A 15,866-nucleotide genomic window follows, 5' to 3' on the forward strand; every position below is an offset into this window, starting at 1 on the left:
CTTCATTGTTTTTTCTCTTATGTTCCTCAATGATGTAGTGCACATTTACCTGATACTGCCAATATTTCTGGAGACTTTTTTTGCTTAAATGTATTCGTAGCAGCTTTCTAAATTTCATTTCACTTTAGCTGTCTTATTACTGTCCTTTTCCTTGGCTTGCTTTAAGCTCTATTTTTCTTCGATATTTACAGTCTTAGAGATCTCTAATAATAGTTTTCATCTTAAAGCCTATTTTGGCTTATTTTACTGTACCCCTTTCTCTCTCCTCTGTTTGCTCTTTGCAATTCTCTTGCCATCTCTTTGTATCTTTGAATTAAAAATTACCTCATATACACAGCATAGGACTGGATTTTTAAATCTTTCTAGGTTTTATGTATACCAGTGATTTGTTTGCATGTATCTCTTATATCCCATGCATGCCTGGTGCCCTTGAAAATCAGAAGTGGGGATCAGACCCCAGAACTAGGATTACAAATGTTTGTGATCACACCAGGTGGGGTTTAGGAATCAAATCTGGCTCCTCTGAAAGAGCAACAAGTGCTCTTAACAACCCTTGTTTGTTAAAGAATTTGTTAAAATTAGTTTATTGATTGTATTATTTGGTTCATTCACATTTGATGTTATTATTTATATGGGTTAATTTCCCTTTGCCATATTTGTTTTCATTTTTATAATTTGTATTTATTTTGTTGGAATGTGGCTGGCCTTTTAGATAATTAGCAACCCTGGGCAGTGACAACCCCTTCCCAACCTGGAACCTAGATATTTGATACTGTTAATTGCTTGGTTATGTATTTTGTAACTATCTAGATGACTTGACTTAAAACATTTCTCTCATAATTGTTAAGAGACTCAGTTTCCTCCTGAATGTAGTTCAGCCTATGGCATACCCAAAGTCACTCAAGCAAATGAGTCCTTTGGCAGAGGTCTCACCTACCTCTGGGTATACTTTAAAATCCATTCATTACAGGAATCAATCACACTCAAAATGAATCCAATAAAAACTGCCCTCTTCCCTGACCTTCCTTCCCTGTCCCTGACGACAAATATATTCACCATTCTCCACATCTCTTTGTTTTGAGACACCATATATAGGTCAGCCCTTGACCACAGTGCCTAACTACTGTCATAGGCCCAAGTTTTCATTGTCATTAAGATGGTTTTTAGACTTGATGGCAAAACTTAACTGCCTCTAGGATGAGATTAGTCTTTTACTGAAAGTTTCTCTCTGCTTTCTCCCCAACCCCAGGCAAAATCTGAGTCAAGGCTCTGGAATGTCAAACTTCTGGGTAAAAGACTCCCCCACCCCCACTTTGTGGGAGCTGAGCATTAAGTGTGGGTAGAGCAGTAGCTGAGGTCTCCATCATGGTGTGTAAATATTTCATGAGCTGGGGCAAAGGTTATCAGGGCTGGCATCTGAGGCAGCAGCAGGAAGACAGAATTCCAGTTTATGCATTGAGCAGTGCCCAAGGCCCAGGATTATTGATCTATCCTCCAACTAGGAAGAAAATGTGTGTGTTTTTGGAGGGAGCTTAAATAACAGGATTTCAGTTATCTGAATGAATTTTCATAGTTTTCTTACATAGTATTTGTCTATTTACTGTTCACCCTTTGGAATTTTTCCAACACCTTAGTGATTTCAAAAATACTTTGCACAAGTTTCACTGAGAAGGAAGTCATTGGAGTTCTCATTTCTATGCCATTAATTTCCAATTACCTTGTTTATTTTCCAATTACCTGCATTTAATAAGCTTTCCCTTACAAACAAATCTTATGTGAGATATGCCTTCACATAATACTTTAACCCGGACATGGGCTTAATAAACTTCTGAGAAAGAGGAGCCTTCAGTAGCAGTTCACTTTATAAAGAAGATACAAAATGAACAAGCAAGAAAGTTCAAATAGAAAAATAGAATAGAGCCCCATAGAAGTAAATTTTCAATTTCAAGTTTGCACAGATAATGGCAACCAGAACCAAGGCAAAAGAGACCTAGCAAACTTCTGACTAAACAAGCCCACAGTCTTTGTTAACATTCAAGTAGAAATCTTACTTTTTATTTCCAATGAGAATTTTAACATTTTTTCTTTCCTATGCAAGTTCTTCATCTGTAAATGGGGCTAATGATAATGTGTTCCTAATAAAGTTTGACACACGAGGAAGCTTATTATATAATAGAATGATTCTGACATCAAAATGCTACAGATTACCACTAATGCATGTAAATACCCCATTCTCATCCATTCCACTGTGAAAATAAAAAAATCCCACCTCAAAAGCTTCTCCCTTATCTCCAGTGATTTTGATCTGAGGCTGCTCTTTGGGAAGAAACAACATGCAAACACTGAAGATTTTTCACTCTTTAGTATCCCTCACAACCCTGCTGGCCTCTCTTTTCTGAGATGAATCTTAAGAGAGACCTTAAGGCATCTTCTTAATTTCTCTCTCCTCCCTTACCTTTCCCAAGGTCAAGGACACTAAGGATTAGAATTTCTCCAAGAAATCCCATGATGTGGATAAGGAAAGACCACCAAAGCGAGCCTAGGTAACAGGAGAGGAACTTGTTACCCAACCAAATCTACACATTCCAATATGCTAGCTTCATCTTGCCTATATCACTAAGGGCAAGGCAGAGGATTACTTTTTGCCAAGTTCTGGCTAAAACTGTAAAATAACCATCTGTTCCCACTAACTTTTGTCTCCTAATTGTTGAGAGAAATGTGAGCAACAATCTTTGAAGTTGGCAACATGGGCATTTCCATCTAAAGACACACCATGAAACATAGAGGGCAGGGCACAGAATGTTATCGAACTACAGCCCAAGAAGGAAAGATTTCTAAGTTGTATTCTACTAATGCAAGGCTTAGAAGGAAAACTGTGGCACCATGAAATAAGATATAACCAAATACAATTCAAACAGTCCTGGAGGTTTTTTAAAAACTCACTGCAAATCTGGGCTAGTGGTATATATGTTTAATCCCAGCACAATGGAAGCAGAGGCGGGAAGATCTCTGTCACTTCCAGGCCAGCCTAATCTACACAGAGCTGTAAGATAGCTGGGGATATGTAGAGAAACTCTGTCTCTAAACAACAATAAATAAATAAATAAATAAATAAATAAATAAATAAATAAATATTCATTGCAAAACCTCATTACTTGAGGTTGATAAAGTTAGCAAGCATGAGTCCTTAGCATACATATTGGAAATTTTCAGTCATTCATATATATCCAAAACTGTTAATGTGACCCAGGGGTTCAGTTTACTTTACCTATAGGATGAGGAAAGTTAGACAAATAAGATTAACAAATGTGTGCAAATCAGGATATCTGATATGTGACTACAACTTTATCAATTTTTTACCTCCAGTGACATAGAAAAAAGTGTCACTACAGTGATTCCAAATCTTCATATATAAAACACAAAATAGTCATAGTAGGGCAAGCCTTTAATCCCAGAACTTGGGAGACAAAGGCAGGCGGATCTCTGTGAACTCGAGGCCAGCCTGATCTACACAGCAAGTTCCAGGACAGCCAGGGCACAAAGAAACCTTGTCTCAACATGCCCCCCCCCCCAATATTACAGTTTGGATTCTGGGACAAAATTTTAAATGTGAGGTTATGAAGAGAGAGGAGGGGATTAAATATAAATTATAATAAAAAAATTAGGGTAGCTCAATGGAAAAAATCTTAAGTCCAGAGAGTAGAATAGTAAGTAATAAAACCTTTCTTGGGGGGGGGGTGTATTTTCTAAGAACTTTTATCTAAAAATCACATGACCTATTAGATGAAAAAAAGTTTCAAGTTTGCACTGGGAAAAGTCCACGCAGTACAGGAAGTAACAAGAACTGGTATTTAGTCTAACATATTATAAAGCCCACTTCCACATACAACTTTCAATTATTTAACTAGTTTCTCTACAAGTTCTTACACTTTCTTAAGCATTTAGTTTTGCACATATTTGTTAATACAGACTAAAACTTCATTGATCTTTATACAGTAAACTTAGTATCCTTCAAATAATTGGATTAGTTAAAATGTAAATGTTTTTCATGATCATTACTTCCTTAGAGGTAAATTTCTCGGGGTTGAGAATTTTTAAAAAATATTCTGGCCTCTCATATATGAGACAGAATTGCATGAACAACAAAAAATAAGTTACTAGCCCCACTGCTAAATTTCAAGCCAGGGAGGACATCTAGAGAAAACTTGAACCCCACTCATGTGCATGAAGCTTGTCTTGGCTGCAGAGAATGTGCTGCTGAAAGCACTTAGGCTACCAGTGGTTCTCATGACCTTTTTGGTAGTCACATATCAGATATTTGTTAATGTTATTTGTCTAAGATTATTTTTTGGGGGGAGGCAAGGCATATCACAAATTTATGATTCATAGCAGTAGCAAAATTAGTTATGAAGTAGTAAATAAAATAATGTTGTGGTTGGGAGTCATCACAATGTGAGGAACTGTATTAAAAGAGTTACAGCATTGGGAAGGTTGAGAACCACTGCTCTAAAGAAAAAAAATTAAGATGATTTACAAAGATTAATTCAGCTGTTATTTGAGTTGACATCATAGCTTGACAACTCGTTTGCAAAATTTTTTAAAAGCTCTACTGATTTCCTCTCTGATTTCTTGTTCTTCCAACGCTGAGACAACAGCATCAGAAATATCAGTAACAATCTCATAACTCACTTTGCACATGGCATCAGATCCTGTAACTACAATGTCTCCTAAGTAGAAAGAACCCCGAAGACACAGCTCAGTGAACATCATTAAAAATATGATCCATATGCTCACTTTGGCAGCACATATACTAAAACCAGGACCAAAAGCAAACAGAAAAATTCTCTTTAAGTGATATGTATATGCATGAATTAGGAGCCTGTTTCATAGCGGTTAGAAAGGAAGCCAACAGATCCAAAGAACACTAGTAGGTATCCTGGATGAATCAAGTTGTTTGTTTGTTTGTTTGAGACAGGTTTTTTCCGTGTACCTCTGGCTGTCCTGGAACTCACTCTATAGATCAGACTGGCCTCGAACACATCCCCCTGCCTCTGCTGCCTCGCCAATGCTGGGATTAAAGGCGTGTGTAACCAAGGTTGCCCTGATGAATCAAGGCATTTTGACTCACTTACTAGCTACAAGCCCCTAAGCAAAATACTTGCTTTCACTGAAACTCATTTTTCTCATTTGAAAAAAATGAGAGTCGACAGATAGTCTTTCTGGTGATTAAGACTATATTTGAGGAATAAATTTCGTAAACTCTAAAGCTCTTTTAAAAATTACAGTGCTTAAAACACAGAAGGTACAGATGAACAATCCCAGGGAGGTACAGTCCAATACAGGCTACAAACACCAGCTGGTAGATATTATATAGGAAGAACATCATCATACAACTGCAGAGCAAGAATGTGATTCAGTCCCTGACAATTTTGAGTTGAACAATTAGAAATAATGTGATAAAAGATTTAGTAACTAAAACTGTCAAGGAGGAGATATGTTATGAGGTCAGACTAGAACAAATAACAGTTATGTTTTTGCATACAAGGGTGGCTCTCGTTCATAAATTAAAACTTAACATATGGAAACAATCCAGAACTATCAGCACTTAGTTATTGACATTTTAAATGAACAGTACCCAAGGATAACAAAATCTCCTGTTAAAATGGGTAGTACACAATTTGGGAGGCATATTTCATTGAAACTGACATTTTGTAAAACAAAACAAAAAAAAAAAACTAGAAACAACTTATGACAAGTTTTCTCTCCACGAAGTACTTGACAGAGTACACAAAATTCCTAGTACAAATTACGTACTACCGTACAAATTCTAGTTGGAATTTAAACAGGACAAAAATGATCCACAAAACACCACTAAGAATGAATAAAATACTTATCAATATTAGTAGCTTGTATTAAATGATTTGAAATGCTTTTATTACTTAAAATGTTTGTGAGAAATTTTATAAAATTGGAAATTCTAAGGGCACTGAGCAGGCATTAAGTAGAATTTTACAAATTAGTGAAAGCATAATAGCATGACAGAGTTTTGAAAGTCCTTAATATATGCCGAAAGATTAGTATGCTAACACTTTTGCTAAAATTAGCTACGAGATGTTTATATTCTGCAGGTGAGAAGGAACTTTATTAAGTCAGGTACTACAGATGGAAAAGGAGAGGTAACTAAAAAGTTACAAAACGAGAAAAGTCACTCCAAATTTTTGGGGAAAAATAATACCATAAAATATTTATTTTATTTAATGTTATATTTGGTCTACCAGCAATATGCATCATAAAAATGCTTTAAGTACTTATATAAAAATCTTAAGACAGGAAATGAGTTTAAATATAGCACCAAAAATCCCATTTAAAAATTAACTCACAAGCTCAACGTATTAGTTTCAATTTATTTTGTGCATTTTTGGAAAGTAGCTTTAAGGAGTAAGTGATAAATAATATAGAAAGCAAAGGGCACTCTTCCCCCTTGATCTTCTCAATGAGGCAAACAATCTTCTGAATACTTCAATAAAGTTTTGTCATAAGAATTCTTTAATTTTTCCATTTAAGAAATCTAGCGGGTAAATAAAATACGAAAGCCTTCTAACAAAGAATTTTTAATGTAACATATTCACATAATAAAAGAGGTTATTTTAAAGCAGTCAAACAGCTAAACAAAAATAACACAAATATACCCTGACCTCAATCTGGGTATTGTGAAAATTGGGCTGTCAGTCAGCTGATCTAATGCCAGAAGAGAGGTGAACTATTCAAAAACTCTTCTCAATTCTAAAAACACAAAACAGACAAGCTACATATAAAAGATGCGGACCAGTCTTTTGGAAGCTTATTTATCTTGAACTCAGTAGAATCCTTGACATTGGGAGAAAACTTGAGGGTATAGATTTAAGGCCAAGGATGAGTGTTCCTAGTAAAACATTCAGACCCCAGCTCAATTCATTTCTCTCCCTCCTAGATTTACATCAAGTTAAAGCACCATTTATAATAAATTCATAGTCAACAGGCAATTTAACCTCAAATAAAAAACACTGGGTATCCATAGCTCAGCTGTTAAAATTTAACAGCAAGTATATTCGAAATCTAACCAACTCAAGAAGCTCTGCCGAATAAAGAACTTACGAGTGCTTGGGGCTGCTATTTAAGGCACCAAGCAGCCCAAATTTTAAAGTGTTACCATCATATTGATTACCTAAAGGTGATCCAAAGAATATCAGCAAGAAAAGGAAACATCTTTTCTTTCATAGGAAGCAACTCAGTTTCTAAGAATTAAAAAAAAAATGATAATAAAATATCTTATGACAAGAAGACCCACAGATTACATGATACAATCTCTAAAGCTGGATAGTTCGAAAGGTTAACTTCGTAGTTCTTATAATTCTTTCGTCTTGTTAATTTATCTCTAGTATGAATTAAGGCATAAAGCAGCGAGAGTGCAACTGATTCCAAACAACTTGGAATTTTATTGTAAACATCCCATAAAGAATGGCAACAAATTTAGTCCAGTATTTTTTGTCTTTGAAAGTAATTGCTTATAATGACCCACAACTGCCAAACAAAACATCTTTTATAAACCAAGCCAGTTTTGTTTACCTTTCTTCTCCACTGAATTTTTTAGTTTAATGGACATTCTGCCCATACACAACAGCACATCAACTATTAACTGAATGTTTTCCACTTAAAAATTTATGGACACTAAGAACAAACATAAAGTACAGTTTTGTTAATACTGTATAAAGGATTACAAAAAACATGGATGATAAGTTACAGAACAAAGAAATAAATTACTGATTGCCATCACCATGGTATTGTTTAAAAAGTTAACATTTGTAGTACTGCCTAATGTATATTTGGTGACATATGCAAAAACACATTTTCCAACTGGGTTTCTGGATATTTCAATATGGGATTTTAAAAGTATCAATGGCGATCTGAAGGTGTATCAATAATTTTATATTTTTAGAAAATAATTACCATGCTTTTATATGTCTAAGTCCCATATTCTAGATTTAATTAAGATAGATATAAGAATAAGAAATGGGCATACATATAAATAAACACACCTTAACTCTAAACTGGAGGGCCTATTTTTTTTTCTCTCTGGAATGAATGTGAAATTTCCAGTCTGATTGAAGTATGCTGGTTAAGTACAGTCTTCCTAATGAAAAGACGTAGATATAAGAGCAAGCCCAAGAAGAAAGACTACAAAAGAAATATTTAAGGATTATAAGACCATAGCAAGGAATAAATATCAAGAAACCTGAGTGCTCTCCATGTTCCATAAAATACAGCACCATAAAAACCTTTCACTTTAATTGGATCTTAACTCAAACTTTGTAAATGTGGTAAATTAACATTTGGGTGTTAAGAGATGTAAAGAAAAAAAAAAACAGCATGCAATATTTCACCATGAATTTTAAAAACAAGCCTTAAAAAATGATCTTAGAATATTTTCAGTAACATTCATAAAGCCTCGGCTGCCACCAAGATGTTGGTGAATGTGGTTAGCATTTAAAATAAAAGACTTTAAATATCAAAAGCCCTATTCCTTCCCCCAGAACTATTAATTTTGGACTTTCAAATGTTATTGTACATGCTTAAAAGGCTGAACACCAAAATGTAGTGAAAATAGCATGTTTTAAGATTCCTTTTTGAGGGCATGAAAATGCAGCTTTAAAGAAGTACCAGTTGGCAACTGTGCATAAAATGATTCCATATATAGTAAGGTGTGTATCATTACCACAAACTTGCACATTTTAAAAAATGCTCCAAAAGTTTTATTCAAAAGTTAGAAGTGGCATTCACATCTTTCTCTTTTAATCACTGTATTGTCTGATGACAATCTACATGATTAAAACAAAACCAAATGATAAATCACTCGAATTTACAACATCTGAAAGCTAATTTAGGTATAGGAGAACTAAAGTGTGTAGAGGGAAACTTCAGCATTTTACTCAGTTCCTTTGCCTCTGGAGCAAAGGAAGCACCTTAGGAACAATTTCTAGAATAAGCCTGATTTCTGGGGAGGGAAAGAGAAAATACAAACAAATGAAAGACCAAAATTAAATGAAAAGAAAAGAGGGACACACGTGACAAAACCAAAATTGTCATCTAGAAGACATAATGACATGGATGATTAAGCGCTAAGAAATGCACAGGCTGAGCTCTAAAGAGGCAAATAATTGGTAGACAGTGTCCTCCATCGAAAATAGTCTCTCTTTTTAATGTCTGGGATAAGGTATGTCAAACTAGAAAAAAGCTACATACATACAAGCACACAAAGACTTTTACAAAAACAAATTTAGTCATTAGGCTAGTGGGTTTGTGCATGTTTTGGAGAGCCTCCTATTGCTAGCTGAGATATGTACAGCAAGCCAGAGAAGAAACACATGATTCAATTTTATAAACATCTACACATGCTAAGGTCATGAAGCTTGGAATCTGAACACTAGCATTCATGAAATATTATAGCTTACTGACTATTCAGATATAGCACAGGATTAAAGCTCTACATGTGTGTGTTTTCATGGGCCTAACAGTGGTCTTCATGTGCAGAATTCTTAACTCATTTCCTACTTTCTTTGCTATGGCTGAACCCAGATCTTATTTAGGTTTAAAAGCTCTCTAGAAAACTGAAATGATAAAAGTATTCAATATGATACAAATTATGACACATTTGTAGGAAGTGGTATTAAAAAAACTAAAATATAAATTGGGGAAAGGGAAGTCCAGATTAAAAAAGTAAAAATATTATTTTCCAGACCTTTTTCACACTTATGAAAATAGTTTGCATGCAAACAGAAAAGTATCTGTTTGATTTATAATAAATGATAACTATGCTCACCTACCATACCCTGGTGACTAACTCTTTAAATTCTAATGACTGAAATCAACATCACAGCAAAATGCTGTTCACTAGTATTTCACAGTATTTCACTACATATAAAATATGCTTAAAAATGTCTTTAGCCTTATTATTCTAATTATGTAAGCCTAGAAAATCTTGACATTTGGGGAATAAATGTGGCATTTTTATTTTTCAAAATAAATTATAAATAAAGCTCCAGACTGCTAATATCACACAAATGACAATTCTTCTACATCTCAAGAATCAGCTCTTCATAGAAGAATGTCAACCAAAATTTCATACTAAAATGGTACACATGATATACATTTGGGTATAACCAGGAATTTAAGCAACTATAGTATGTTGATTGTTATAGGACAAAATGTTACTGACTCCAGGAAAACACAGGCACAATTTAGTCTAAATGCCCAAGAGATGAATAACTGAAATAGTATATTTTAATAAAAAAATCAAATGTAGACTCTCAAATGGGAACAGTTTGACTCTATACTATGGCTAAAATGGCAGTTGAGTTTATAACCAGAAATAGTTTTGGTATAGTGAAGAAAAACAACAAAAATATCAGCTTGGTCTGCTCTCTAGCAACAGACATTAGTGCCATTAACAGTTCATTATATTTTCTTAAAGCCTGAACATCATTTCTACTGCAAGTGAAAATTGCTTAAGGGTATTAATTCAAGAATAAACCCCCAACCCCACCAATAAGCAAAGTTATGTGTGTACTCCTTCCTCTGCACTTAACAGATTTTCAGATGCATGAAATGATTAAAAGCATGAGACAAACACATCAGCTTAAGAAATGTCCTGGATTACCAGGCATACATTAAGAAAATGTTTTATCACACAAGTCTGTCTGATCTACGTGTAACAAAACTGCTGTTACAAAAGCAGAGATCAACTATTATCCCCCTCCAACTTCAAGAATTTATGTAACAACGTAGCACATCTGCTATCTCAAATTTGAGGAATAAAATTGATCTTGGAACTGAAGCTCGCTTGTGGAATCACGTGCACTCTATTGCTGTAAACAAGACCATACATGATTTTAAACGTTTTTTTTTGTTTTGTTTTTCAACTATAAAATAACGATTCAAAATATCTGTTTGCAGTGCAATGAGGCTCTTTTCTGGAAGTCTAGAACAGAAGAACCCTTTGGAATGAGAACAGAAGAACCTATTAAAGTTGCTTCCAAGTATTAGCTAGCCAAAATATTCCAGCTCAAGTTAGGTACTTTGATACTATTTAAGATTCAAATGAAAACCAGTAACTCACAGCTGTTAGATAAGTGGTAGCAGAGAAATCTATGCAGTAGAGCAAGTCTACTTACACAAATATGTTCTATAAAAGCCTAGAGCATATAACACTTAGGAAAGCTGGTTAATTACAACTATTAATTTGAGAGCCAATATGATTATTGAGAAGTCTCAGCTTATAACTTAGGAGTATTCATCCCTACAAAGCTTGTTCTATTTCTCCTTAGTAATGAGTAACAGCATCTATTTTCCTTAGCATTTCCAGTAGTTGTAGTTAATAGAGGTAGCTGAGCTACTGTTTCAAAGAAGTTATTCTTTGTGGATGAGGATTTTTTTTTCAAATGTTTAAGTTACGTTTAAGCTACACAAGTTCTATTAATGCAATAAAATATAACAGGAAAAGAAAAATGGATGCAAGAAACTTTTGCATTTGGCACCTTGTCTAGATCGATACCTCAAGTATACTCTTTTAATAAAGTTAATGCACACATCAGGACACACCACAATGATTTGCTACATATTTACAAGGCACCAACCCTTTCTCACCTTAAACGTGAATTAAGCAAATCAATGAAAAGCATATCAAGATACCCCCCACCCCACCCCAAAACTGCAGTATAAATATATACTTCAGTTCAGTACAGTTCATGAAAGTTTGGCCTGGGAAGAGTAAAATAATCCAGATCGTTCTTACAATATAGAAACTGTAAACATTTAATAGCTGCCTTTAGGATTGGTGTATTGTGCAAAAGTTATTATTACTGGGCATAGGAATCAAAATGGCAAAAACAAACTATATAAAACTCTGTAAGAAGGTGCTATACTTCTGTGATACAAAAGCAAAGAGGGATATCTTATTGAGATAAAAATGTCATGCTACTCTTAAGAAGCAGAATGCTCCTTTAATGTAGTAAATCTGTAGTGTGTCTGTGGTGTGTATGTGTGTGTGTGTATGTTGTGTGTATGTGTGTGCGCGAGTGAGCGCATGTCCGTGCATGTGTATGTGCACACACATATATGTGTGGGCAGAATTTGTTTTAATTTAAGGCCTAATGAGTAAGGCTTGTTTGAACAAATGAAGTGTGGAGATTAAAAGTCTTGAAACAAATGTATACTGGCATAATGGAAAAGCACCAATGTGAAAGGAAGCAGAAGTCCCCACACAACTTGCTTTGTAGATTTTCTGATAAATTCCCTGCAGTAGAAGGCCAGTGATTTTATTTTTAAAAATTATTTTAAAATCTTTAACTGTTAATAATTCCATCCCATGAGATGGCTAACCCTGGCTTTTTCGGTCATTTTACGTACTCTGCCTGATCTGGATGTACCAAGATTCAGAGGATCCTCAGTGGACACAAAGTTGTCATTATCTGAATCATCATTATATAAAACAGTTCTCCTGCCTTGGTTTCTTGTTTTAATCCGTGGAAGTCGACTGAAACGTCCTGAAAACATCGTATCAAATTCATCATCTGCAACTCGGGCTCGTTTGGCTCGGCTTGATCCTCTAGAGGCACCTCTTCCTCCTCTCCCTCGTCCTCTCCCTCTCCCCCCACCTCCACCTCGCCCTCGACCCCCTCGACCCCTGCCACCTCTTCCTCTGCCTCCTCTGCTCCATCTTCCCCATCTTCCCCATCTGCCTCTTCCTCCTGTGCCTCTCGTCTTCCAGTTTCTTTTTCCATTGGTGTGTTGTTTTCTGAGTTTCCTTTTAGGTCTGGTTTGTATGAATTTGCTATAGTCATGGTCTCCATCAACATAATCTTGATCGGTTCTGGAAGTGGATTCAGAGTCAGAGTCAGAGCCAGAGGTACTTTCTGAACTTAAACTGGAGCCTAACTCTCCACTCTCAGAGGAGGATAAATGTACTTGCTCCTTTGTTTCTTTCATTTCTTTCTCTTCTCCTCCCATGCTTTCATCTTCTTCTGAAGCACTGAGCAGTTTTCTTTTGGCTCCTGTCCGGGGCTCTCTGCCATCAACATTTGTAAGAGGTCCATCAAGGGAGTGATCTAAAGCAAAATGAATCATTTTTAAAAATTAGGTCTTGACATTGTAAGATAGTCATTAAGGTTTAAAATTCATATATTAAAACTATCTAGTGCCCCAAAACTGATTGGACAGATTCATTGAAGGTATTAGAAAAGATACTTATATCTATTTAAAATGAAAGATATTAATATTTGACTCTTGTTCCACTGCTTCTTTTGGAATTAAAAAGATACTGAAGGACTGTGGGGTTATCTAGTCAGAAATTTTAGCATTAAATTTAAGAGTTAAAAGAAAACATAAATTACAAGCTTCGTTAATTCACTTAACAAATACTTTGCAATAACTAATGTGGAGCAGGCATTGGAAGGAGGTTGGAACATGATGATGAATGAGAAATTACTTGCTATCACAGTTCATACTACTGAGGACAATGTGACTAAACAAATGCAATGTTAAGTAGAGATGAGAATTAAAGAGGGCTGTGTCGGGGGTGCTATTTAGATAGAATGGAACATTTAAAGAAGCAATTAATGGAGTGACTAGAGAAAGCAATTAATGAAGTGACTAGAGAAAGACAACATCTGATTTACATAAAAAATGTTCCTGGTGTTATACAGAGAACAGATTGTAGGAGGTCGTTAAGTAGAAGTGGAGATCAGCTGAAAGAACTCTGAAGCAGGTAGTCTAGGTAAAAAACATGATGAGATGATGAGAAGATTTTTGTCCTCGAAGCCCAACCAGAATAAATCCTTTATTTCAAATGTGGAACCAAGGGGATCTGTTGAGAATGGTTGATGTCAAACACTAAGAATAAACCATATTGGTTTTATGATGTAAGAAACTGGGTAATGGGTAGAAGTATTTGCTAAGTTGAGAAGCACTGAAGATGCAACAAGTTTGGGCAGTGCCCTGAGATAAAGTCAAGTTTTCTAGTTTTACTTGCCAGTTAAAGAAAGAAAGAAAGAAAGAAAGAAAGAAAGAAAGAAAGAAAGGGAAAGGGAAAGGGAAAGGGAAAGGGAAAGGGAAAGGGAAAGGGAAAGGGAAAGGGAAAGGGAAAGGGAAAGGGAAAGGGAAAGGGAAAGGGAAAGAGAAAGGAGGGAAAGGAGGGAAAGGAGGGAAAGGAGGGAAAGGAGGGAAAGGAGGGAAAGGAGGGAAAGGAGGGAAAGGAGGGAAAGGAGGGAAAGGAGGGAAAGGAGGGAAAGGAGGGAAAGGAGGGAAAGGAGGGAAAGGAGGGAAAGGAGGGAAAGGAGGGAAAGGAGGGAAAGGAGGGAAAGGAGGGAAAGGAGGGAAAGGAGGGAAAGGAGGGAAAGGAGGGAAAGGAGGGAAAGGAGGGAAAGGAGGGAAAGGGAAAGGGAAAGGGAAAGGGAAAGGGAAGGAAAGGAAAGGAAAGGAAAGAAGAGAAAAGAAAAAGGAAGGGAGGATCAGAAGTTAAGAGGGTAAATCAATGGTAATACACTTAGCATGCATGAGACCATGAGTTCAGCTCCTGATATACACTTGCATATGTACATATATAAGCACACCCTAAAAAGTGAAAACATTATGTAGGTATATAAGCTGGATCTCATAAGATTATGGAGCTAGAGAGAGAATGCCGTGAATTTTCAGTTCAGGGAGAGCAAATAAAGGGCAAGAAAAGGGGTGAGGAAAGCAAGCTATATTTGCTTAACATTTACAGATAAAGAAAAAGCAGCAGTGGTAATAGAAAATATCTAATTAGAAAAAGGAAAAAAATTGCTAGTGAGATACGAAGAAAACCGAGGAAAACAGAAGGAGAGAAGACTGGTGAATACATGTACAACATTAATTTACTAAGTTGGGGGTTTCTTTGGACTGAATTATGTGCCTTCGAAATTCTTATGTTGAGGGCCTAACTCCCAAAGTGCATGTAGAGACTGGAGCCTTATATAAAGTAATGAAGGTCAATTGAGGTCTAAAATCTCAAAAAGGAAGAAAATTATAAGTTTCTAGGTCTCTCTCTACATGCACACACAGACACACAGGTATACATACTATCTCCTATACAATATATAGATACACACTGTATCATCCCAAAGCAGTGGGGCCAGAGACAGAGTGACAGAGAAATATAAAGTCAGGCATATGGTCTTAAGAAACACAACTTAAATGTGGTATTTTCTAAGCCTGTGGAAAATAAAGGTCTTTTCAGATAGTAATCTCTGTGTACTTCAACTCCCTGGACTTGGGGACTCCAGAACTGTGGGACAATGAAGTTTTATTTAGATTGCTCACTCTGGCGTCTTAATATGGCTGTCAGAAGCAACTCATACACTTAGCTACAGACTAAGTCAGTATCACAAAATAGTAGGAGATAAGATATTTCAGCAGTCTTAGAGTTAAGAGAGGGACTACAGAGATAGTCAAGAGGGCCTGCTGTTCTTGCAGAGCTCAGTTCTCAACATCCACATGGGCAGCTCAAAATTGTCTCTATGTCTTGCTCCAGGTAAACCTATACTGTCTTATGGACTGTGTGGGCACTGCATTAACACACATAAACTCACAGATAGACACAAACATATGCACAGAATCACAAATAAAAACTTTAAAAGAACTAAAGAATTAACAAGACTTCACAACTCTGTGGATGCGATAAACAGAGAGCTACAAATTCCTGAGTGCCTCAGACTTCAGTATTCTGGACGTTAAGTCAGGAAGAAAAAAAATCTGAGGTAAGTTTAGACTACACAGTGACATCATAACTTTAAAAGTAAGAGATTGAAGTTGAA

General features: G+C 35.8%; 1 protein-coding gene across 2 annotated transcripts in view; it reads right to left on the reverse strand.

Moving 5' to 3' along the window:
- Positions 1–5,213: 5,213 nt before the first annotated feature.
- The window catches only part of Brwd3 (bromodomain and WD repeat domain containing 3), a 98,518-nt gene continuing 87,865 nt past the window's right edge, over positions 5,214–15,866 (reverse strand). Inside the window, exon 41 of one of the 2 annotated variants that reach the window (NM_001081477.2) lies at positions 5,214–13,139. In NM_001081477.2, coding sequence (NP_001074946.1) covers positions 12,385–13,139 — 755 coding nt within the window. In that variant the 3' untranslated portion in view covers positions 5,214–12,384. The remainder of the gene's footprint in view (positions 13,140–15,866) is intronic. The other variant, XM_006528114.3, reaches the window with a different exon arrangement.

This window comes from Mus musculus, chromosome X, assembly GCF_000001635.26.
Source record: "Mus musculus strain C57BL/6J chromosome X, GRCm38.p6 C57BL/6J".
Classification (NCBI taxonomy): Eukaryota; Metazoa; Chordata; class Mammalia; order Rodentia; family Muridae; genus Mus; species Mus musculus.